This window comes from Salvelinus fontinalis, chromosome 35 (genome assembly GCF_029448725.1).
Source record: "Salvelinus fontinalis isolate EN_2023a chromosome 35, ASM2944872v1, whole genome shotgun sequence".
Taxonomy (NCBI): domain Eukaryota; kingdom Metazoa; phylum Chordata; class Actinopteri; order Salmoniformes; family Salmonidae; genus Salvelinus; species Salvelinus fontinalis.
Genome location: NC_074699.1, coordinates 32,128,301 through 32,154,630, shown reverse-complemented (window position 1 = coordinate 32,154,630; position 26,330 = coordinate 32,128,301). Strand labels below are relative to the sequence as shown.

The 26,330-nt window shown below is 41.9% G+C and overlaps 1 protein-coding gene across 2 annotated transcripts in view; it reads left to right on the top strand.

Annotated features, from left to right (window-relative positions):
* LOC129834734 (fatty acyl-CoA hydrolase precursor, medium chain-like) overlaps positions 1–26,045 on the top strand; it is a 29,633-nt gene extending 3,588 nt beyond the window's left edge. The window contains exons 2-15 of one of the 2 annotated variants that reach the window (XM_055899978.1): positions 4,403–4,451; positions 15,320–15,422; positions 15,896–16,100; positions 16,269–16,407; positions 16,504–16,637; positions 16,771–16,924; positions 17,034–17,138; positions 17,316–17,420; positions 17,584–17,724; positions 17,832–17,912; positions 20,816–20,963; positions 21,159–21,308; positions 21,578–21,650; positions 23,656–26,045. In XM_055899978.1, the coding sequence (XP_055755953.1) occupies positions 15,326–15,422; positions 15,896–16,100; positions 16,269–16,407; positions 16,504–16,637; positions 16,771–16,924; positions 17,034–17,138; positions 17,316–17,420; positions 17,584–17,724; positions 17,832–17,912; positions 20,816–20,963; positions 21,159–21,308; positions 21,578–21,650; positions 23,656–23,839 (1,716 nt within the window). In that variant the 5' untranslated portion in view covers positions 4,403–4,451; positions 15,320–15,325 and the 3' untranslated portion in view covers positions 23,840–26,045. The remainder of the gene's footprint in view (positions 1–4,402; positions 4,452–15,319; positions 15,423–15,895; positions 16,101–16,268; positions 16,408–16,503; positions 16,638–16,770; positions 16,925–17,033; positions 17,139–17,315; positions 17,421–17,583; positions 17,725–17,831; positions 17,913–20,815; positions 20,964–21,158; positions 21,309–21,577; positions 21,651–23,655) is intronic. The other variant, XM_055899977.1, reaches the window with a different exon arrangement.
* The last annotated feature ends 285 nt before the right edge of the window (positions 26,046–26,330 follow it).

Below are 26,330 nucleotides of genomic sequence, written 5' to 3'. Positions count from 1 at the left end.
CGAAGAGAGACATGACGATCTTTACCACTGCTGTAAGGAGTACCGTATGTGTGGACCAGACCAAATCTATCCCAACACCCCCTCCTGGTGTATCTGGATGTTCACTCAACCAAAGGCTGAATTCCGGAGATTATCTCTGTTTTCACCTGAGAATACACACTGCAACACATGGGTTATTTCCTGACAACATAATTTGTGACATTTGACTAACCGCATCCCCTGTACTCCTATCAGTCTCCCAGTTACCAGTTACCAATCCATGTGGCATGAGTCTTCATATATTGATATCCCAACAATGCTACTAAAGTGACCCCTGCTACTACTAACATGGCCCATGCCTATAATCCCCTTCAATTGCGATCCCTTCGGCAACTGCCGTGAGAATAACTACTGCCTGTAATCTATCAAGTATTCGCCGGCTGTTAGAAATTGGGAAAGAGATGAATGAGTTGGAAGAATATTCAACCTCCATATCCTTCCATCTAAACCCATAACACACATGTCACTACTCCTAATTTACTACCACAGTTAGAAACATACTAAAACATTCTCAAATCAATTTAGTCAATATACATCAATCCCTCCTTTGGAACAAAGATCACTCTTATGTTTCACAAAACCTAAAAACATATTGACCTAACAAGAAAAGAGAAAAATAAATGTTAAAATAAATACATGTTTAATAACTTCCCACTACTCGTAATGTAATTTAAACTGGGGGAAAACGTCCATCCGTTACGTGCCCATGTTATGCTGGTCTCCATGCTGTCTCCATCTCCATCGTTGGGTGTTATTACAAAACACAGACTAATAACCTTATATGCAATTACTTGTATTCTATCACCCAGACACCTCTTTTTATCAATACAATGTAACATTATAATGACATAATAAAACAAAAGAAACAAGAACCAAACAAAAAACAAAAACCTTTATGTTAACCAAAGCATTCATCCAATAAATTCTAACCCCCCTAGCAAAGGATACTTACAGATAAGGTTTTCAGGGCTTCCATAGACCTAATAAATCTAAACAGTTCTATATCCAAAACATAACTAAAACATTTTATAAATGATCCAACCCAAATTTAGAATAACAGTCCTTAGTGCTTACTATAACTCACATTCAAACTTCTCAATTTAGCAAACATCATCCCTATTAAAATGTACATTTATAAAAATAAAACAAGTATAACTTATCATCACAGCCCCCTCGGTCCCTGTTTTCCTGTCATAAATGGCCTAGTAATGAAACATCAGTAACTCAATGCATACTTTAGTCCAAAATGTTGGCAGTGTGTAGACTCAGAAGTGCCAAAAGTCACTGTTGAATTGCACACCCTTATTGCCCTTTTTCCAGCCGGTTAGGGAGGGCTTTGAGGTTCACACACACTGTTTGTGGCAATTTTTCCTACCATGCATTAAGACACAATCTGATGTCACCTTCCATGATAATGGCCAGCAGCATACCACCCTGCATACCACTGCTGGCTTGCTTCTGAAGCTAAGCAGGGTTGGTCCTGGTCAGTCCCTGGATGGGAGACCAGATGCTGCTGGAAGTGGTGTTGGAGGGCCAGTAGGAGGCACTCTTTCCTCTGGTCTAAAAAATATCCCAATGCCCCAGGGCAGTGATTGGGGACACTGTCCTGTATAGGGTGCCGTCTTTCGGATGGGACGTTAAACGGGTGTCCTGACTCTCTCTGAGGTCATTAAAGATCCCATGGCACTTATCGTAAGAGTAGGGGTGTTAACCCCGGTGTCCTGGCTAAATTCCCAATCTGGCCCTCAAACCATCATGGTCACCTAATAATCCCCAGTTTACAATTGGCTCATTCATCCCCCTCCTCTCCCCTGTAACTATTCCCCAGGTCGTTGCTGCAAATGAGAACGTGTTCTCAGTCAACTTACCTGGTAAAATAACGGTAAAATAAAAATAAAATAAATAAAAATAATTTGTTTATTCTACTGGTGACCTCTCAGGACGAGTTACAGATCATGAAGTTATCAACATAATCCCTCGCAGAAACCCACACTCCAGTATCCCAATCCTGCGAATTTTGTATTGAAACATAAAATAAAAATGTAATCATCAATACATATATCACAATCCATTTGGAGTAACTGTCATCCCTTGTTAACATATATTTTCCCTTCTATATGCAGACTGAACAAAGTACATTTGTATATTTACCCAAAGACCATAACCCCAGGGAACTGGTAATTTTCCCTTTGAACACGTGATTCAAAAACAACATGTTAAATCAAACATATTTGACTTACTAGTCAGCTTAGATTACAACTCCTTATAATTTCCTAATGAAATAATAGAATTTCAAAGTAATGGTACGATTTGAATAGAGACTGGTGTTTTTCATTCATTTTATCATTTAATCCCACCTGTTTTGATCACTTTCCAATGAGATTGATCAAGTCTCATGGGAAAGTAATCAACACCTATTAAAATATTTCCTCTCCCTCTTCTTTCCCAGACCTTCTGAAATCATTTAAAACCTTTCAAAAACATTTCCATCCATCTGTATACCCAGTTTAAAAATGAATTGAAGACTCCAAAAAGAAAAACTCACAGTATCAATACCACTAACCCATATTCATAACCAGTAAATGGTGTGTGCGTGCTGGTGTATGTGTGTGTTAAACCATATGTCAAAAAGAAACAGAAATGGCCAGGCATTACCATGCTTTATTTAGCATGCACTAGTCACAATACACACCCATATTATATTACATGATTGGTCTCTTACTGTCATAATCATGTACAAATATTCTGGTATTGCTAATAGAACAATTTCCAATCAACGCACTTAATAGCTGTTTCACCTTTAGATTGTTCCTGTTAACCATTCTAAATGTAATACTTTTTCCTGTCGCAAATGTAGTCAATTTCTCAGCTGAAGAAATTGTGATATTTGATCCTAGGCATCAAATAGAAAGTTGTTTTAGACATGGTCTCTATGTCTACCTTAATTAACGTATATTGGACTTCCATTTTTCCTGGAAGCAAGAATTCTATTCAAGACCCATCAGATAATACAGTGTTCCATTAAGTGGAATTGACCCCATTTTAAAATAAACAATCCCAGAACCCCTGTCCAGTAATCCTATCAGTTTAACCTGTTGCATTAGTTTAGTCAAATACAAAACTGTTGTTTAACAAATGTAGAACCTTCAAAGAGTTGGTGCTGTTTACACTCCTCTCTCCTAGGGCAGGATCAAATGCGCCCCTCCTGCCAGGTCACATTTAAGTGACGTCACAGGATGGTTGGCAATCCCCCTCACTCACAGGCTTAGGAAGGAAGTAGGGTGTTAAAGTGTGTGAGTTGCCTGTCCTGAGTGAGGGGGATGCTAACCATCCTGTGACGTCACTTAAATGTGACCTGGCAGGAGGGGCGCATTTGATCCTGCACTAGGAGAGAGGAGTGTAAATGATATATGAAGACTAGTGGAATTGCACAATACTAAAAGTTAGGAAGAAATACTATTTAGAGGTGTATAAACATCATAGGCGAGTGTCCAGTAAGGTTTATAGAAAATGTATACTGGGGTGTGAGGTAAAGGAATATGCAGTACAGGGAAACATGGATGTTAGAGCCGATTTGGACATATTTGTATGAAAGACAGAACATACAGAGCTCCATGTACATTTGTGTAAATATATTAAATATTAATGTATATGATGAAATATTAGGTACGTACCTTTATGATTTATATGATTTATATTTACCTGATTGAGATATATTCATTTGTTGTTAGTGTAACTTAGTTTTTGGCCCCCCCCTCTTGCCCATTCATTGTACTGTGTTAAGTGTGTTAGGATACAGGCAGGAAGTTGGGCCTTCGGGGGAAGGAGTCCTTGCTAGATGCGGGAGCGGTATAGTTTTTTTGACCATACAAACATACATATTACAAACAGGTCATATTATGTATTTTCCATATCAAGTCATCTATGCTTTAAGTTGATTGGAGAATCATTTTTTTGTTAGATATAAGAAGAATAAACATTTTTGTTGCACCATATCCCATGGATGTCATTGAATGTTTGGCCGTTTGGAAACCTTGAGTGTGGACTGTATGCGTACGAAACAACCCCGCTTCATTCAGGTTTGGGCAGTGGCTAGAGGAAAGGAAGCCACTACAATCAAGTCAAAAAACTCTGAAGGATTACTATCGGAAGGAAGTCTCCGGTTCGGACACACGCTGGATATTGTTCTATTTGTAATTGCATTCGGACCACAAGGACAGTGTTACGGAGTCTAGTTGATAGGTAATCGACTAGTTGGACTGTTCCCCAGACTCCAGGCGTAGGGATTTGTACAATGCTTAACAAGGCTATTGAATTTAACATTGGTGTCTGTCTTTATTCCTTAATCCAATTTATCATACAGAAACAGACAGCTCACTTGGAAGGACTTGAACTCCTAGAATTCGCCAGCCGTGAGTAACCACTGTGAATGAATGAGTTGCCCTGTTCAATGCGATCGTTTGATCATGCATATTATGGAAGCGCAAATATGCTTGTTTGATAAACCTGGGAATGGAATTCAAAACACAGCGCTGTGAAAACAATTAAGAAGTTTAAGTTTGGGGAACACTGAGATCCTATGCACAATGTAGCCTAATCATATGTCTAATATTTGGCCTAACGTGGAAATGCAACACATCAACGCAACGAATGCAACTTAAGGATCTAAAGATACTGCGTGTTTAAACTTCATTAAAGGGACAAAACGTATAATGGGATGAAATGTTTAAAACGCATCTAAAATGACGAACTTGCACATGTTCAATTCAAAATGGGTCAATTTGCTGAAATGGATGACTGTGTTTTTAAAGCATTAAAGGAGGTCTAAAGGGGCATTACGTTTAACAATCAAACCAACAACTGTGCCATTGTAAATTGAGTGAACTAAAAGTGAATGATGGAGGATGAAATCCCAAATAAGACTCCACTGGAGAGGGCAGAGGAACATCTAAATTCACTCTATGCAGCCCGGAGAGGCAAACTTGGTGTGTACACGCAAAATTAATGAAATAAAAATCCTTCTTGTTAATGGAGGAAACATTGAAACTGTGAAGGAGATTCTTGAAGCATTTGATGCTGTTCTCAATGACTTTAAGAATGCTCATGAATCTGTGCTAGAGCTGGTCACAGAGTGCACATGAAGATGAGATCCTCAGACCCCTTGTGAGACCATATGCTGACACATGCACATTTGTGGCCTGCTGGAGGTCATTTTACAGGGCTCTGGCAGTGCTCCTCCTTGCACAAAGGCGGAGGTAGCGGTCCTGCTGCTGGGTTGTTGCCCTCCTACGGCCTCCTCCACGTCTCCTGATGTACTGGCCTGTCTCCTGGTAGCGCCTCCATGCTCTGGACACTACGCTGACAGACACAGCAAACATTCTTGCCACAGCTCGCATTGATGTGCCATCCTGGATGAGCTGCACTACCTGAGCCACTTGTGTGGGTTGTAGACTCCATCTCATGCTACCACTAGAGTGAAAGCACCACCCACCAGCATTCAATAGTGACCAAAACATCAGCCAGGAAGCAGAGGAACTGAGAAGTGATCTGTGGTCACCACCTGCAGAACTACTCCTTTATTGGGGGTGTCTTGCTAATTGCCTATAATTTCCACCTTTTGTCTATTCCATTTGCACAACAGCATGTGAAATGTATTGTCAATCAGTGTTGCTTCCTAAGTGGACAGTTTGATTTCACAGAAGTGTGATTGACTTGGAGTTACATTGTGTTGTTTAAGTGTTCCCTTTATTTTTTGGAGCAGTGTATATTGCCAAACTGAAGGTCCTGGAGAGTGTTGAGTCAACTTCTCAATCCCATGCTGTGGCAGCCCACTTACTAAGCCAAGAAGATGAAATTAAGTCTTATTTTGAGAAACAGGAACCAGAGGTCTATGAGGAACCTGATCCATCACCTGTTGAGTTTGCTGCATTAGCTGCAGTTCCAAAGACCTCACTACAAAGAGTTTTACAACAACTGACCACAAAGCCATCAAAACCTATTCAGAAAACAGTCATAAACCACACCCTTCAGCAGCCAACAGCAAGGTCTAGCAATCAACATAGAATCAACACTGCGGGTATCAGCCATAATACCAGCCATGATAACCTCTCTACTGTCATGCAAAGGCAGAATGAAATTGCTGACCTCCTTGTACTACAGCACAAACAAGCCACACTCCCTGTTAGGGAGATACCTATGTTTGATGGTGATCCTCTAAACTTTAGGCCATTCATGCGTGCATTTGAGCATGGTATAGAAGATAAGACAAGCAGTCACCAGGATAGGCTCTATTACCTGGAACAGTATACCTCTGGTCAGCCCAAGGATCTGGTCCGTAGTTGTCTGCATATGGAAGCCAGAAGAGGCTATGCAGAGCCTAAGAGGTTGTTAAAGGAACACTTTGGAAATGAAATCAAAGTCACCACTGCTTACATGGGAAAGGCTTGGAACTGGACAAACATCAAACCAGATGATGGAAAGGGACTGGGTGGTTATGCACTCTATCTATGAGGTTGCTGTAACGCTATGCAAGACCTACAGAACATGGAAGAGCTTAATCTTCCCTCCAACATAAAGTTGATCATGTCAAAACTTCCCTACAAACTAAGGGAAAAATGGAGGTCTACAGCATGTGATATTTTAGAGAGAAGCCACCTGAGAGCCCAGTTCAGTGTCCTGGTGACGTTCATGGAAAAACAGTCCAAAATACTGCAGGATCTGTTGTATGGAGATATTCAAGATCCCCTGTCCAACAAAGCGTTTTTAAAAACCAAAACAGAAGCTGACTTTAAACAGCAGTTCAAGTCCAAGAGTTGGGGAAGCAGCTTTGCCACTGCAGTAGCTGTAGTGGCAGATTGTGACCCTGAAAAACCTTTAAAAGAACAAACATTCAAAGTAAAAGAGACCAGGCACCTACCCTTCTGATGCTCCCCGTATCTCATGTATATTTTGTGCTGGTGAGCATTTATTGGTCGACTGCCAACAGGTGAAGGCACAGCCACATGAATTCAAGGTTGAGTTTCTGAGATCAAAAGGCTTTTGTTTTGGCTGGTTGATGAGAGGACACTTAAGCAGAGAATGTAAAAGAAGGATGACCTGTCAGAGCTGTCAAAGAAAATACCCCACTATCCTGCACATTGAAGGAAGAGAGAGATTTAAATCTCAAAAGGCAGATATGAGTGGTGTAGCAGTAAAGCGGGAGGAGACTGTCAGCAGTGCTCTTGTTTCACTGGAAGCTGGTGAAGGTACCGGGGCCGGTACAGATTGTTCACTTGCAATTTGCCAGTTCAAGTAAAGGTGGTAAATGGAAGCAAGTCTGTGTTAACTTCTTTGGGGTAGGGGGCAGTATTTTCACGTCTGGATGAAAAGCATGCTCAGAGTAAACGGCCTGCTACAAAGCCATAAAAGCTATAATATGCATATTATTAGTAGAGCTGGATAGAAAACACTCTGAAGTTTCTAAAACTGTTTGAATGATGTCTGTGAGTATAACAGAACTCATATGGCAGGCAAAAAACTGAGAAAAATTCCAACCAGGAAATGGGAAATCTGAGGTTGGTCAATTTTCAACTCAGCTCCTGTTGAAGATACAGTGGGATATTGGTAATTAGTAGAAAGAGGAGGAAGGGAAGCGCTATTAAGGTACACAATAGTACATTTTGGTAGATAGAAGGTGCTCTTTGGTAAAAGGGGTGAATTGGTCATCAAACAGAAAGGAGGACCAAGGCACTCTTCATATAATTAATTAAAATGCCTTAATTAGTATGGCATGTTCAATAGAAACAAAGTTTTTAAAAACCGTTGCATCCCTGACGAAGGCCATGCAGCCGAAACGCGTCGGTTTTTAAAAACTTTGTAATAAAGGCATTTTAATTAATTATATGAAGAGTGCCTTGGTCCTCCTTTCTTTTTGATGGGATATTGGTAATGTTGCACTTCCTAAGGCTTCCACTAGATGTCAACAGTCATTAGAACCTTGTCTGATGCCTCTACTGTGAAGTGGGGCCGAAGGAGAGAGGAATGAGTCAGGTCTATCATGACCTGAACATGCCCTGACCATGCGCGTTCACGTGAGAGCGAGCTCTGTTCCATCGCACTTCTGAAGGCAATGGAATACTCCGGTTGGAACATTATTGAAGAATTATGTTAAAAACATCCTAAAGATTGATTAAATAATTAATTTGTCATGTTTTTACGGACTGTAATATAACTTTTTTAACTTTTCGTCCGTACTTTCCGCTGGACCTGCCCGCGCGTCGTGAGTTTGGAAAGTGTACTGAACGCTAGAACAACAAGGAGGAATTTGGACATAATTGATGGACATTATCGAACAAAACAAACATTTATTGTGGAACTGGGATTCCTGGGAGTGCGTTCTGATGAAGATCATCAAAGGTAAGTGAATGTTTATAATGTTACTTCTGACTTCTGTAGACTGCATAATATGGCGGCTATATTTGTGTTTTGATTGGGCTCTGTGCGCTGACTCAGATTATTGCATGAGTTGCTTTTTTCGTAAAGCTTTTTTGAAATCTGACACAGCGGTTGCATTAAGGAGAAGTGCATCTAAAATTCCATGCATAACAGTTGTCTCTTTTAGCAATTTTTATGATGAGTATTCCTGTAAATTGATGTGGCTCTCTGCGAAATCAAAGGATGTTTTGGAACTTCTGAACGTAAGGCGCCAATGTAAACTCAGATTTTTGGATATAAATATGAACATTACCGAACAAAACATACATGTATTGTGTAACATGAAGTCCTATGAGTGTCATCTGATGAAGATCATCAAAGGTTAGTGATTAATTTTATCTATATTTCTGCTTTTTGTGAATCCTCTCTTTGGCTGGAAAAATGTCTTATTCTGTGAATAGGCACTCAGCTAACAATCATTTGGTTTGCTTCGTCGTAAAGCCTTTTTGAAATCGGACACTGTGGCTGGATTTACAACAAGTGTATCTTTAAAATGGTGTAAAATGCATGTATGTTTGAGGAATTTTAATTATGGGATTTCTCTTGTTTTTAATTTGGCTCCCTGCAGTTTCACTGGCTGTGGAAGAGGTGGGACGCTACCATCTCACGTACCCTAGAGAGGTTAACCTATGCGTTTCTCTATTCTGGTAGCTCAGCAACATTTTGTACGGAGAGACTCATGAGGCAGCTGAAAGCTAAAGGCAGTGAGGCTGAAATTCTGCTACGCACAATGGGGCAGGAGAGTCCTACCAAGAGCTTCGAGATATCTGGATTAGAGATTGGCAACTTGGAAGGCGACACATTTCTTGCATTACCAAAGGTCTACACCCAGAATAAGATCCCAGTGACAAGAGAGAACATTCCCACTCAGAAAGGTCTCAAAAGGTGGCCATACCTGAAAGAGGTTCAGTTGAAGGAGATTGATGCCGACGTCGAACTCCTGATTGGCGTAAATGCTCCAAAGGCAATGGAACCCTGGCAAATCATAAATAGCCAAGGCAATGGACCGTATGCAGTGAAAACCCTCTTTGGATGGCTGATGAACTGTCCTCTTAACAATTGTACCCTGGCAGAAGAATATGGACGTCCAACGGTGATGGCCAATCGTATCTCAATGGCCGACCTGGGGGTTCTTCTTGTAAATCAGTACAACCATGACTTCCCTGAGGGAGTATGAAGAGAAAAGTGAGATGTTGTGCAAAATTTGCACTGCGAAAGACTGCAGAAGACAATTGTGAGAGGTACAATGAAGAGGTGATTCAAACAGTCAAGTCCAACTTCTATGTTGATGACTGCCTCAAGTCAGTTGCCACAGAAGAACAAGACATAGCTCTCACAAAAAACCTCAGGGATGTGTGCTCTCAGGGTCGACTCAAACTGACCAAGTGGGTCAGCAACAGCCGCACTGTGCTGGCTTCTATCCCTGATGAACACAAAACCAAGCAGATAAAAGAACTGGACCTGGACAGAGAAAAGCTGCCTGTTGAAAGAGCACTTGGAATCCGATGGAACATTGAAAGTGATGCGTTTATCTTCCGAGTCACTGTCAAGAACAGACCCCTTACAAGAAGAGGTATTCTCTCAACTGTCAGCTCTATTTATGATTCATTAGGTTTCCTCGCCCCATTCGTATTAAAGGCAAAGCAAATTCTTCAAGTGCTCTACAAGCTAAAGTGTGGATGGGATGAAGTCATCCCTGAAGAACACTCTATTTCATGGAAGAGATGGCTCTCAGAGCTGGACCAGCTCTCCAGATTCCAGATAGACAGGGGTATGATGCCTGAGAACTTTGGTCAAGTCAAGACCGCGCAGCTGCATCACTTCAGTGACGCAAGTGAACAAGGTTATGGCACGGCAAGCTACCTTAGGTTCACAAACGGTATAGAAAAGGTCCACATCGCATTCATACTGGGGAAATCAAGGGTGAATCCACTCAAGCAGATTACGATCCCCAGACTGGAACTTGCCGCAGCAACATTGGCAGTGCGAGTGGACAGGATGTTAAGGTTGGAGCTCCAGATTGAACTTGAGGAGTCAACTTTCTGGACAGACAGCCAGTCTGTGCTAAAATACATCTGCAACGATACCAAGGTAGCCATACCTTTGTGGCTAATAGGGTTGCTATGACCTTTCGAAAGCAAAACAGTGGAGGTATTTGAACTCCAAACACAACCCAGCTGATGATGCCTCAAGAGGATTACATGTTGAAACTTTCCTGAACTCAAAGAGATGGTGCAAAGGACCAGAATTCCTGGAGAGAACAGAAACACAATGGCTGAAAGTCCCCGAGGAGCTTGGCTCCATCCCTCCGGATGATCCAGAGGTGAGAAAAGACGTCATTGTAAACAGTACGTGTGGAAGAAAAGAGTCCGACCAGCAAACTGATTGAGTACTATTCAACATGGAACAGGTTGAAGAAAGCAGTTGCCTGGATGCTGAAACTGAAGAGACTTCTTCTACAGTTAAGCCAGAAAAGGAAAGTTCTCACACAAACTGATCCACGATCAGTTCAGAGTCTGACAAACTCACTGAAGGAACAAATTGACAAGTTCAAACTGACGTTTGGAAAAGAAAGTCTGTCTGTAGATGACCTAGATGAAGCAGAAAAGGTCATCATTCGATTTGAGCAAAGACAGTACTTTAAACAAGAAATTTCACTAGTTGTGAAAGGAAAACAATGTGCCAAGAGAAGCGGCTCAATCTGTAAGCTTGATCCAATTGTTGACAATGGTATTCTGAGAGTAGGAGGAAGGTTAAGCAAAGCTGCTATGCCTACGGAACTAAAGAATCCTATGATCCTGCCCAAAGACTCCTACATCTCCAGACTGATCTTACTCCACATCCATGAGCAGGTTGGCCGCTCTGGGAGAGGTCACATGCTTTCTAGACTTCGCCAGCGATATTGGATACCCTGTGCCAACACCTTAGCAAGGAAGATCCTTAAGAGCTGTGTCTTCTGCAGGTGGATGCAAGCTAGAGCTGGAGGACAGAAGATGGCCGACCTTCCACAAGATCGAGTGTCACCTGATTTGCCGCCTTTCACCCATGTGGGCATAGATTACTTCGACCCAATAGAGGTGAAGCGAGGCCAGGTTCATGTGAAGCGGTATGGTGTGATCTTTACTTGATGTATTGACAGTATGTGAATGGTAATATGTTATACGTACCTTTTTTATAGCACTCTAACGATGCGATATTTTAGTAATTTGAAAAGCTGAGGATTCAATACAAGGTTAAAGGATAAGTAGAGGGATCGAAACTTGCTACGGTTGAAAGCAAGCAGGTAGTGGGACATTTGAAGTAGAAGTATGAGAAACATTCTTTGACAGTTTTTGATTATTGTTGCTTGGTTTTATAGTGAGGTAACTCCAGTGAATTTGAGCAGGAAGCTAATGTATTATAAAATTATAATCTGTGTCCATTACGTGGAGCAGTGTCCAGCAATACAAGCAGAATGAAATAAGTATTGACTGCCAAGCTGATAAGACAGCACCAACTCTTTGAAGGTTCTACATTTGTTAAACAACAGTTTTGTATTTGACTAAACTAATGCAACAGGTTAAACTGATAGGATTACTGGACAGGGGTTCTGGGATTGTTTATTTTAAAATGGGGTCAATTCCACTTAATGGAACACTGTATTATCTGATGGGTCTTGAATAGAATTCTTGCTTCCAGGAAAAATGGAAGTCCAATATACGTAAATTAAGGTAGACATAGAGACCATGTCTAAAACAACTTTCTATTTGATGCCTAGGATCAAATATCACAATTTCTTCAGCTGAGAAATTGACTACATTTGCGACAGGAAAAAGTATTACATTTAGAATGGTTAACAGGAACAATCTAAAGGTGAAACAGCTATTAAGTGCGTTGATTGGAAATTGTTCTATTAGCAATACCAGAATATTTGTACATGATTATGACAGTAAGAGACCAATCATGTAATATAATATGGGTGTGTATTGTGACTAGTGCATGCTAAATAAAGCATGGTAATGCCTGGCCATTTCTGTTTCTTTTTGACATATGGTTTAACACACACATACACCAGCACGCACACACCATTTACTGGTTATGAATATGGGTTAGTGGTATTGATACTGTGAGTTTTTCTTTTTGGAGTCTTCAATTCATTTTTAAACTGGGTATACAGATGGATGGAAATGTTTTTGAAAGGTTTTAAATGATTTCAGAAGGTCTGGGAAAGAAGAGGGAGAGGAAATATTTTAATAGGTGTTGATTACTTTCCCATGAGACTTGATCAATCTCATTGGAAAGTGATCAAAACAGGTGGGATTAAATGATAAAATGAATGAAAAACACCAGTCTCTATTCAAATCGTACCATTACTTTGAAATTCTATTATTTCATTAGGAAATTATAAGGAGTTGTAATCTAAGCTGACTAGTAAGTCAAATATGTTTGATTTAACATGTTGTTTTTGAATCACGTGTTCAAAGGGAAAATTACCAGTTCCCTGGGGTTATGGTCTTTGGGTAAATATACAAATGTACTTTGTTCAGTCTGCATATAGAAGGGAAAATATATGTTAACAAGGGATGACAGTTACTCCAAATGGATTGTGATATATGTATTGATGATTACATTTTTATTTTATGTTTCAATACAAAATTCGCAGGATTGGGATACTGGAGTGTGGGTTTCTGCGAGGGATTATGTTGATAACTTCATGATCTGTAACTCGTCCTGAGAGGTCACCAGTAGAATAAACAAGTTATCATGGAAGGTGACATCAGATTGTGTCTTAATGCATGGTAGGAAAAATTGCCACAAACAGTGTGTGTGAACCTCAAAGCCCTCCCTAACCGGCTGGAAAAAGGGCAATAAGGGTGTGCAATTCAACAGTGACTTTTGGCACTTCTGAGTCTACACACTGCCAACATTTTGGACTAAAGTATGCATTGAGTTACTGATGTTTCATTACTAGGCCATTTATGACAGGAAAACAGGGACCGAGGGGGCTGTGATGATAAGTTATACTTGTTTTATTTTTATAAATGTACATTTTAATAGGGATGATGTTTGCTAAATTGAGAAGTTTGAATGTGAGTTATAGTAAGCACTAAGGACTGTTATTCTAAATTTGGGTTGGATCATTTATAAAATGTTTTAGTTATGTTTTGGATATAGAACTGTTTAGATTTATTAGGTCTATGGAAGCCCTGAAAACCTTATCTGTAAGTATCCTTTGCTAGGGGGGTTAGAATTTATTGGATGAATGCTTTGGTTAACATAAAGGTTTTTGTTTTTTGTTTGGTTCTTGTTTCTTTTGTTTTATTATGTCATTATAATGTTACATTGTATTGATAAAAAGAGGTGTCTGGGTGATAGAATACAAGTAATTGCATATAAGGTTATTAGTCTGTGTTTTGTAATAACACCCAACGATGGAGATGGAGGCAGCATGGAGACCAGCATAACATGGGCACGTAAAGGATGGACGTTTTCCCCCAGTTTTAGTTACATTACGAGTAGTGGGAAGTTATTAAACATGTATTTATTTTAACATTTATTTTTCTCTTTTCTTGTTAGGTCAATATGTTTTTAGGTTTTGTGAAACATAAGAGTGATCTTTGTTCCAAAGGAGGGATTGATGTATATTGACTAAATTGATTTGAGAATGTTTTAGTATGTTTCTAACTGTGGTAGTAAATTAGGAGTAGTGACATGTGTGTTATGGGTTTAGATGGAAGGATATGGAGGTTGAATATTCTTCCAACTCATTCATCTCTCCCAATTTCTAACAGCCGGCGAATACTTGATAGATTACAGGCAGTAGTTATTCTCACGGCAGTTGCCGAAGGGATCGCAATTGAAGGGGATTATAGCAAACTCGCTAAATAGTACAAATTAGCTAGCAACAGCAAGCTAGCTAAATGGGACAAATTAGTTAGCAAGTGCAAACTAGCTAGCTAAATTTCCATAAAGGTTTAATGCTTTTTGACCTGTCCCCAAATGAATGTAATTGGTTCAGTTTGTTTTGATATTTTAACCTGCGTATCGCGTTTGGTGTGGGGGGGAAATAAATGTTTGGGTTTGGGTTCGGTGTACGATGGTGATAGGTGTGTGTAATAATGAGCAGCCTGGTGACCTAGAGCGTCGGAGAGGGAGCAAACGTGACACCAGGGATTTTTGATGTTACAGCCTGCTGTAACTTCAGAATTTTAGTTTACTGTATGGCCAATGATGTTGCTGTTAGTCCAATGTAATCTCTATCCAGGTTAGCTCAAGGTCTAGTCTACTCCTGTCCTGAGCCAAGCTGTCGGTAATTTACTCATAGGTAATTGCCTGATATCATGTCATTGTTGGTGTTCTGCACACTGAACTTGGCAGAAATGTAGACCCAAGATAAACAAGTGGAGTTGGTAGCATGACATCTAATTTCATAGTGCATGTCCAGGCAGCTATAGCAGATTAAAATGAACCAGGATGTTCTTTCAGAGGACTCCACCTTTTCAAACTGCTGTTTGACATTCGATCAGGACTGAATCAACTCGGCTGGCTTTTTAGAAAATCCATAACAGGTTGCATTGGAATTTCCAATGCCAGCCTGTGATATGAAGAGCAGCTCAATCCTCAATCTCCCACAGATTTACTGAAGGCATTTAACTGAATTGGGGCTCCATACGGCTCATATTCCTTTAGCTGGAGGTCATACTTTTCTCTCTAATGTATTGATATTTGGTTTCTCACTGGATATGGATGTAATGTGCATTTAATGTATAGAGATTATGTAAATCGGCAACTGCTGAAATAGATCTTCATGTGGTTTGATATTCTACAGACGTGAATGGATAATCTATCTGGCACTATGATGTGTCAGGGCAGAAGAGTCCTGCTCGCATGGATAAGTCTGAGCCTGTTTGTGAGTTTTCATACAGTCGAAGGTAAGAATGTAAACTCAGCAAAAAAAGAAACGTCCCTCTTTTAGGACCCTGTCTTTCAAAGATCATTCGTAAAAATCCAAGTAACTTCACAGATCTTCATTGTAAAGGGTTTTAACACTGTTTCCCATGCTTGTTCAATGAACCATAAAACATTTATGAACATGGAACGGTCGTTACGACACAAACAGCTTAGACGGTAGGCAGTTAAGGTCACAGTTATAAAAACTTAGGACACTAAAGAGGCCTTTCTACTGACTCTGAAAAACACCAAAAGAAAGATGCCCAGGGTCCCTGCTCATCTGTTTGTATTGTTTAATTCACTATTTAGCAACTATAAAATACATTGATTAGCTATTAACAAGAAGCTATATATACTTTAGTTTGGTATGGTTGTAAATCGCTCCTTTCCCAATTAATGCGTCCTTTGACAGAGTACTACAATTCCTTTTCTATAACTTTAAAATCTTTTCCAGGCGACAGAGAGAGCCTCTTCCAGCTTAATACTAGGTATGGTAAGCTGGAGGGCAGACTGGTCAGAGTGAGAGAGAGCCAGACGAAGGTGGCTGCCTACCTGGGGATCCCCTTCGCTGAGCCCCCTGTCGGGCCCTTGAGGTTCCAGGCCCCCAAACCTCCCCGGGTGTGGCAGGGACTGAGAGACGCCAAGGCTTACCCCCCACTGTGAGCCTAAGCAGTAATGTCTCAGAGAGACAGGCAGGGAGACAAACAGCCTATACTGTTTTTATGGGGAACTCTGAATCATGCTTATTCTGATGAACATTAACATTCTGCCATGTTTTTATTGATAGTGTAATAAAATGTCACCTTCCTTGTCCTATTAACACACAGGTGTCTGCAGAACATGAACCACACTAGACGAATGGGGGACCTGTACAGAGGTCGGTTCCCTGTCCTAACCACCTCAGAGGACTGCCTTTACCTGAACATCTACACACCAGTCAAACCTGGGGACCCAAGGAAACTACCAGTGAGGAGAGACATGAGAATGTACTCATATGCTTGTCTACTCTGAGTTAGATGTCTTTTGTTTGGTGGTCTTGTCTAAAAAAAAAAGTGTCTGTAGGTGATGATTTGGATCCATGGTGGTGGCTTCCTCATGGGAGGGGCTTCACTCTATGATGGCTCCTCATTGGCTGCCTTCGGGGACGTTGTGGTGGTCATCCTTCAATACCGTCTGGGTATCCCAGGGTTCCTCAGGTACATTTCTATTGGTACTGATTTTGGTCAATATGATCAATGCACAAATTTGGGTCAGTAACATTTTCTCCTGTTTGGTGTCTACTGAACACAACCCTGGCATATCTGATCTAATGTCTGTGTGATTGTCCAGCACTGGGGATGGCCAGTACCCTGGGAATGTGGGTATTCTGGACCAGGTGTGTGCCCTGCGCTGGGTGCAGGAGACCATCAGCAGTTTCGGGGGAGACCCAGGATCTGTCACCATTTTCGGAGAGTCTGCTGGTGGTGTTGCCGTCTATTTACATGTGTGTACTGTAGATCTAGGAAAACAGATACTTGTTGATACAGATAGATGCACTGGCTGTCTGTATGTAGGCTTACTTTGGGCACTGATCCATGGTTCTGTCTGTACAGATGATGTCCCCTCTGTCATCAGGACTGTTCCACAAGGCCATCAGTCAGAGTGGAGTACCCCTCATTTCTCTGTTCATCCAGGATGACCCCAAACCTGCTGCACAGGTGATCTGCTGTTTCACAGTGTGCTGATCATAACAGCAAGTCTCAAGGATCCCATACATTGGTTCATATGCAATAAAACCTTCAGTGGTCTTATAACTCATTATTATTCTGGTACAATGTAACGTGTTGTAATTACCGTCATTCAAATGCTCTGGTTTCAATCTCTCCCTCCTCCAGCTGGTGGCACAGAGAGCAGGATGTCCCAGTGATGACTCTGCAGAGCTCATGACCTGCCTCAGTACCCTCAGCCCACAGGACATAGAGGCGGCTACACCTGCACTGGTAGGTTTGTTCTGAGCCTCACACTCACCTTACAGTGTGTGGGGTGTATGTATCCGAATGCCAGGCTGTTTCTGCTTTAGCTAACTTATACTATATACCACTGTTGAATGCAACAACATGGCTGTTTGACTTCCATTCTGGGGCCCATCCTCTCTCTCCACAGGGGGAGATGGTTCTGTCTGTGCACAGGGATGGAACAGTCATCCCTACCAATCTGGAGGAAGTCCTGCAGACCAAGAGCTTCCTGGGCTTCCCCAGCATCATGGGGGTCAACAACCATGAGTATGGATGGATGCTCCCACATGTATGTATGTCCTTGCATGAAGATATGAAAACTGTCTGTTATATATTTTACGGGTAAATATACTTTTATCTTATTTTTTTTTTGTAAGACCTTGTGTGTTCCACCAGTTTTTCCTGTTTCCTGGATGGGATCTTGGAATGACCCATGAAAACATGATTATGATCCTGGCGTTTATGCTTCAGAAACTGGTTAGTGAACTACGGTGGCAGCCAGGGTTGGGTAGGTTACTTTCTAAATGTAATTTTTTAGAGTTACTAGTTTTCTGTCCCAAATTGTAATCAGTAACGTAACTTTTGGATTGCACAAACTCAGTAATGTAATCGGATTACTTTCAGTTGCTTTTTGATTACTTTCTCCTTAAGAGGCATTAGAAGAAGACGAAAAGGATCCATCAAATGCATTTGGTGTGTCATAGTGGTCTCTGACTTGTGGTCAGACTCGCTCGGGTGGAACAAACTTAAACTTGCGCTTTTTTGCAATGCTGAATTGAATTTTTCATTGAGAAATCAGAAATGTCATAATGTATTTTTTTCCGCAAACATCCTTTCTGAATTTAAAAGTATTCAACAAAGTAATCATCTAGCTTTTAAAAAGTATATTTTTGCTGGTGAAAGAACAATCAGAACTTCACTTCAACTTCATGATTTACGCAGGAAAATACACACTGGGATGATAATAACAGAGTATTATCAACCTGTAGATTTAAGAGGAGATCCTAGAGTTTCTCCTTAGATTGTCACACACAACTGCTTGTTGATTGGTTAATATAGAACGGTGGGTAGGCTTTATGCAAAATATTGAACAACGTTTATCTGATTATATGCAGACTGGGATTTGTCGATTTAAGACGAAAACAAGTTTTACAGCTGCTTGAAAATGAAATATAGAGTATTCTAAATGATCAACAAAACAAGTCTGTACGCTCTGGGAAATATACAGTACCAGTCAAAAGATTGGACACCTACCCATTCAAGGGTTTTTCTTTATTTTTTACTATTTTCAACATTGAATAATAATAGTGAAGAGATCAAAACTATGAAATAACACACATGGAATCATGTAGTAATCAAAAAAGTGTTAAACAAATCAAAATATATGTTATATTTGAGATTGTTCAAAGTAGCCACTCTTTGCCTTGATGACAGCTTTGCACACTCTTGGCATTCTCTCAAACAGCTTCATGAGGTAGTCACCTGGAAGGCATATCAATTAACATATTATGGCAAGAACAGCTCAAATGAGCAACGAGAAACGACAGTCCATTATTACTTTAAGACATGAAGGTCAGTCAATACGGAACATTTCAAGAACTTTGAACGTTTTTTCAAGTGCAGTCGCAAAAAACATTAAGAGTTATTATGAGTCTCATGAGGACCGCCACAGGAAAGGAAGACCCAGAGTTACCTCTGCTGTAGAGTTCAAGTAACAGACACATCTCAACAACAACAATTTTTTTTATTTTACCTTAATTTAACTAGGCAAGTCAATTAAGAACAAATTCTTATTTTCAATGACGGCCTAGGAACAGTTCAGGGGCAGAACGACAGATTTTTAACTTGTCAGCCCCGGGATTTGATCTTGCAACCTTTCGGTTAGGTGTGTCCAACGCTCTAACCACTAGGCTACCTGCCACACCTTTTCAGAGGAGATTGTGTGAATCAGGCTTTCATGGTCGAATTTCTGTAAAGAAATCACTACTAAAGGACACAATAATAAGAAGACTTGCTTGGGCCAAGAAACACGAGCAATGGACATTAGACTGGTGGAAATTTGTCCTTTTGTCTGATGAGTCCAAATGTGATATTTTTGATTCCAACCGCCGTGTCTTTGTGAGACGCAGAGTAGGTGAACGGTTGATCTCCACGTGTGGTTCCCACCGTGAAGCATGGAGGAGGATGTGTGGGGGTGCTTTGCTGGTAACACTGTCTGTGATTTATTTAGAATTCAAGGCACACTTAACCAGCATGGCTACCACAGCATTCTGCAGCGATACACCATACCATCTGGTTTGTGCTTAGTGGGACTATCATTTTGTTTTTCAATAGGAATATGACCCAAAACACACCTCCAGGCTGTGTAAGGGCTATTTGACCAGGAAAGAGAGTGATGGAGTGCTGCATCAGATGACCTGGCCTTCACAATCACCCGACCTCAACCCAATTGAGATGGTTTAGGATGAGTTGGACAGCAGAGTGAAGGAAAAGCAGCCAGCAAGTGCTCAGCATATGTGGGAACTCCTTCAAGACTGTTGGAAAAGCATTCCTCGTGAAGCTGGTTGAGAAAATGCCAAAAGTGTGCAGAACTGTCATCAAGGCAAAGGGGTGGCTACTTTGAAGAATATAAAATATATTTTGATTTGTTTAACACTTTTGTAACGTTCGTCATTAAGGGTAGACCAAGGTGCAGCGTGATTTGGGTTCATCATATTTTATTAAAATGTGAACCAGCAAAAAAACAATAAACAATACAACGAATGAAAAGCTTTGTCGTGCAAAATACATGCAACCAAACAAAGACAAGATCCCACCACTGAAGGTGGGGAAAAAGGGCTGCCTAAGTATGATCTCCAATCAGAGACAACGATAGACGGCTGCCTCTGATTGGGAACCATACTAGGCCAAGAAAGAAAAAGAAAACATACATATACAAAAACTAGAGTACCCACCCTATTCACACCCTGACCTAACCAAAATATAGAGAATAAACTAAGGTCAGGGCGTGACAACTTTGTTGGTTACTACATGATTCCATATGTTATTTCATAGTTTTGATGTCCGCTATTATCCTACAATGTAGAAAATAGTAAAAATAAACACCCTTGAATGAGTAGAATGTTCCAAACTTTTGACTGGTACTGTATATGCACTATATTTACATACATACATACATACATACATACATACATACATACATACATACATACATACATACATACATACATGGTATATTATATTAAAAATCCACTTCTGACACCTTAATACAGTTTTTTTTTTGTAATCAGTTACTCCCCAACCCTGATGGCAGCATTATAATAAAACATCTAGCAGTCTGGTCCATGAGCTGCATTTTAAACTCTGTATCTCCCTGGTAGCGTATGCCAGACTCTGCCCTGGGAATCATCGTAGGGGAGTACTTTGGTGACACGAAGGACCCCGTGGGGATCAGAGATGCCTTCTTGGAGCTGATGGGAGATCTACTGATTGTGATCCCTGGGATCCAGGGAGCCAGGGGGTGTAGAGGTGAAGAATACACTGGGAACTATACCAATCAGATGCCTGATTTTTCTTTAGAAACCTGGAAGACATTATTTAATAATTATTATGAATAAATTATTTTAAAACAGTTTATCTAATTGATTGAGACATTTTGTAGTTGACAGACCTGTTATGTTGGTATTCACAGTTGTGTGTAATGTATCTGTCTGTCTATACAAGATTCTGGTTGCTTGATCTACTACTATGAGTTCCAGCAGCGCCCCTCCATGTTCGCGTCCAGCAGGCCAGGCTTTGTGAAAGCAGACCACTTTGATGAGGTTGGCTTTGTGTTTGGCGCCCCCTTTTGGACAGATGACATAGTGATGTTAGGTAAAAATAAATAACAAATATTCTGGAGATATTGTAGGCTAAATATATTTGAAAACCTTGTTTTTATATCAAATTCTGGAGGAACTGTCCATAACAATAACATGAATAACAAGTTACTGTGAAGTCAACATATTCAGATGTTAATACTGTTTATTGACAAAAGACTGAGGGAGATTATATTTTGGACAAGCTCATTCTGTTGAGCCTGTACTGTATCTCTGCAGCTTTTCTTGGAAACGACAGAAACTAAAAAAGTTTTCCACTCACAGATAACACGACAGACGAGGAACGACAGCTTAGCAGGACCATGATGAAATACTGGACTAACTTTGCCAGAACAGGGTGAGAGATCCCTTTTTTGTTCTCTCGCTCGCTCTCTCTCTCTCTGCATTCAGTTGGAGAAGCTTCAGCACAGATATGACATGTAACAAGAACCAGATTTCTGTCATGATGTCAAGTTTTCATACCGCCAGAGGTTTTTAGTTTTTTTCTGAGTAAATTGATTTCTAAATAAGATACAGGAGATAGTTCATACTAGACAAAGGACAGTTTAAGACTCCCTACTGTATGCAAAAAAATATGCTACTATATACCAAGTATGCTTTTCATATCTACTTAGTGGTTACTCAATATAGTACATTATAGTAGATCAACCACCAATTGCATTGGGTCATAGTAGCACTGTACATACAGTGCATTCGGAAAGTATTCAGACCCCTTGACTTTTTCCACATTTGGTTACGTTACAGCCTTATTATAAAATGTATTACATCTTTTTTTCCCTCATCAATTTACACATAATACCCCATAATGACAAAGCAAAAACCGGTTTATAGATATTTTTGCAAATGTATATAAAAAAGAAATATTACATTTGCATAAGTATTCAGACCCTTTACTCAGTACTTTGTTGAAGCATGTTTGGCAGCGATTACAGCCTTGAGTCTTCTTGGGTTTGACGCTACAAGCTTGGCCCACCTGTACTTGGAGTTTCTACCATCCTTCTCTGCAGATCCTCTTAAGCTCTGTAGGTTTGAGGGGAGCATCGCTGCACAGCTATTTTCATTTCTCTCCAGAGATGACCGATCGGGTCAAGTCCGGCCTCTGGCTGGGCTACTCAAGATCATTCAGAGACTTGTCCCAAAGCGACTCCTGCGTTGTCTTGGCTGTGTGCTTCGGGTTGTTGTCCTGTTGCAAGGTGAACCTTCACCCCAGTCTGAGGTCCTGAGTGCTCTGGAGCAGGTTTTCATCAAGGATATCTCAGCACTTTGCTCCATTTGTCTTTTCCTCAATCCTGACTAGTCTCCCAGTCCCTGCCGCTGAAGAACATCCCCACAGCATGATGCTGCCACCACCATGCTTCACTGTAAGGATGGTGCCAGGTTTTCTCCAGACGTGATGCTTGACATTCAGGCCAAATAGGTCAATCTTGGTTTCATCAGACCAGAGAATATTTTTTTCTCATGGTCTGAATCCTTTTATGTGCCTTTTGGCAAACTCCAAGCGGGCTGAAATGTGCCTTTTACTGAGGAGTGGCTTCTGTCTGGCCACTACCATAAAAGACTGACTGGTGGTGCTGCAGAGATGGTTGGCCTTCTGGAAGGTTCTCCCATATCCACAGAGGAACTCTGGAGCTCTGTCAGAGTGACCATCGGGTTCTTGGTCATCTCCCTGACCAAGGCCCTTCTCCCCAGATTGCTCAGTTTGGCCGGGCGGCCAGCTCTAGGAAGAGTCTTGGTGGTTCCAAACTTCCATTTAAGAATGCTGGAGGCCACTGTGTTCTTGGGGACCTTCGATGCTGCAGACTTTTTGGTACCCTTCCCTCGATCTGTACCTTAACACAGTTCTGTCTCGGAGATCTGCGGACCATTCCTTTGACCTCATGGCTTGGTTTTTGCTCTGACATACACTGTCAACTGTGGGATATAGACAGGTGTGTGCCTTTCCAAATCATGTCCAATCAATTGAATTTACCACAGGTGGACTCCAAGTTGTAGAAACATTTTGAGGCTGATCAATGGAAACAGGATGCACCTGAGCTAAATTTCAGAGTTTCATAGCAAAGGGTTTGAATAGTTATGTAAATAAGGTATTTCTGTTTATTTTTAATACATTTGCAAAAATGTCTACTTCTGTTTTCGCTTTGCCATCATGGGGTATTGTGTGTAGATTGAGGTTTTGTTTTCTTAAATCTATTTAGAATAAGGCTGTAATGTAACAATTGTGGAAAAAGTCAAGCGGTCTGAATACTTTCTGAATGCATTGTATGTAAAATGAAGTAGTCATAAGTGCAGCCGCTCATATGATGCCAATGGGTGTGTCCCTGTCTCTCCCTCTGTTCCTGTAGTAACCCTAACGGAGATAATATGTTTGATTGGCCGACATTCACCACAGAAGAAGAGTGTCTACTGATCCAGGCAAACCTCGGGCTGGGCAGTGTCTCAGAGAAGAAGAGAGCCCAGTTCTGGACAGAAGACTTCCCCAAAGGACTGCAGACTGCTGGACACAAAGATGCACACAATGACCTTTAGAGCTGAATGTTCACTGTGTCAAATGCTGTTCTAGGAGTGTCCATGTTGTTTCCCTCCACTCCTGTCACGTCCTGACCATAGAGAGTCCTTATTTTCTATGGTATAGGTCAGGGTGTGACTGGGGGGTTTGTCTAGTTTATTATTTCTATGTGGGGTTCTAGGTTTGTTATTCTATGTTGGTGATTGTGTATGATTCCCAAATAGAGTTAGCTGGTATCTTTGTCTCTTATTGGGGATCATATTTAGGTCGCTTTTTTCCACCTGTGTTTCTGGGATATTGTTTTGAGTTAGTGCATGTAGCATCTCTGTAGTCACGGTTCGTTGTTAATTTATTGTTTATTTTTTTTGTCTTTGCTAAGTTTCACTTTCTAATAAATAATGTGGAACTCAACATCTGCTGCGCCTTGTTCGTTCGAATAAATGTCGTACCGTGACAGAATATCCCATCAAACCAGAACCAAGCAGCGTGTTCACCAGGTGAAGGATTTCTGGACATTGGAAGGAGATAATGGAGGACAGCGACGACGACAGGGTTCGCGGCTACAGAAAGCCCAAGGACAACCCCAAGTTTTTTTTGGGGGGGGGGGGGGGGGGGGCACATGGAGCTGGCGACTGAGCAGAGAGAAGAGCCAGAGACTGTCAGGGAGGCAATGGCGAAGTTGGGAGAGAGTGAGATGAGAGCTGTTGTGCAAGTGTGTTCTGCTCAACATCCGACCAGAGGATCCGGTTAGCAGTGTGGTGCAACCTGTGCCGGTTCCACGCTTCTAGCCTCAAGTGCCCCTCTCCAGTCCGGTACGTCATGTGTCTCCTCATAACTCTCCCTGAAGTGCGTGTCCCCAGTCCGGTACGTCCTGTGCCTGCTCCTCGCACTCTCCCTCAAGTGCGCCTTCCCTGTCCAGTACGTCCTGTGCCTGCTCCTCTCACTCTCCTTCAAGTTCGCCTTCCCAGTCCAGTACGTCCTGTGCCTGCTCCTCGCACTCTCCCTGAAGTGCGCCTTCCAGTACGTCCTGTGCCTGCTCCTCTCACTCTCACTGAAGTGCGTGTCCCCAGTCCAGTACGTCCTGTGCCTGCTCCTCTCACTCTCCTTCAAGTGCGCCTTCCCAGTCCGGTGCGTCCTGTGCCTGCTCCTCGCACTCTCCCTGAAGTGCGTGTTCCCAGTCCAGTACGTCCTGTGCCTGCTCCTCGCACTCTCCCTGAAGTGCGTGTTCCCAGTCCAGGACGTCCTGTGCCTGCTCCTCTCACTCTCCCTCAAGTGCGCCTTCCCAGTCGGGTGCGTCCTGTGCCTGCTCCCTGCACTCGCCCTGAAGTGCATGTCACCAGTCCGGTGCCACCTGTACCGGTCCCCGGTCCGGAGCTTTCCCCGGCGACGGTCCCCGGTCCGGAGCTTTTCCCCGGCGACGGTCCCCGGTCCGGAGCTTTTCCCCGGCGACGGTCCCCGGTCCGGAGCTTTTCCCCGGCGACGGTCCCCGGTCCGGAGCTTTTCCCCGGCGACGGTCCCCGGTCCGGAGCTTTTCCCCGGCGACGGTCCCCGGTCCGGAGCTTTTCCCCGGCGACGGTCCCCGGTCCGGAGCTTTTCCCCGGCGACGGTCCGGAGCTTTTCCCCGGCGACGGTCCGGAGCTTTTCCCCGGCGACGGTCCGGAGCTTTTCCCCGGCGACGGTCCGGAGCTTTTCCCCGGCGACGGTCCGGAGCTTTTCCCCGGCGACGGTCCGGAGCTTTTCCCCGGCGACGGTGTTCAGCCCGGGTCCATGGCTGGATCCACGGGATGAGCGGGTTCTTCGTCCTGCACCAGAGCCGCCACCGACACTAGACCCCCCCCTAACCCTCCCTTCAAGTTTTGCGGCCGGAGTCCGCACCTTTGGGGGGGGGGGGGGTGTACTGTCACGTCCTGACCATAGAGTCCTTATTTTCTATGGTAGAGTAGGTCAGGGTGTGACTGGGGGGTTAGTCTAGTTTATTATTTCTATGTGGAGTTCTAGGTTTGTTTTTCTATGTTGGTGATTGTGTATGATTCCCAAATAGAGGCAGCTTGTATCTTTGTCTCTAATTGGGGATCATATTTAGGTAGCTTTTTTCCACCTGTGTTTATGGGATATTGTTTTGAGTTAGTGCAAGTAGCATCTATGTAGTCACGGTTTGTTGTTAGCAAAGACAAAAACAAATAAACAAACTAAGTTACACTTTTTAATAAATAATGTGGAACTCAACATCCGCTGTGCCTTTGTCTGACATTTATTCTAACCAACGTGACAACTCCAGTGATACCAGTCTGCTATTAGGTTACAGTATATGAGGCTTTCTTTGCCTTTTCCTTATTTTGTATCATAATTTGACCATTTTAATATTCTAGATTTTCTGTAGTGGTTTGCTCTTCTATTTTAATTTTATATATTAAATGTTTTTTGATATGTAGCATTTTTATCTTGCTGTGTTCATATGTCCATTAAAGCCATACAATCATCAAGTGTGACTGATTTGATGATTGTCCTTCT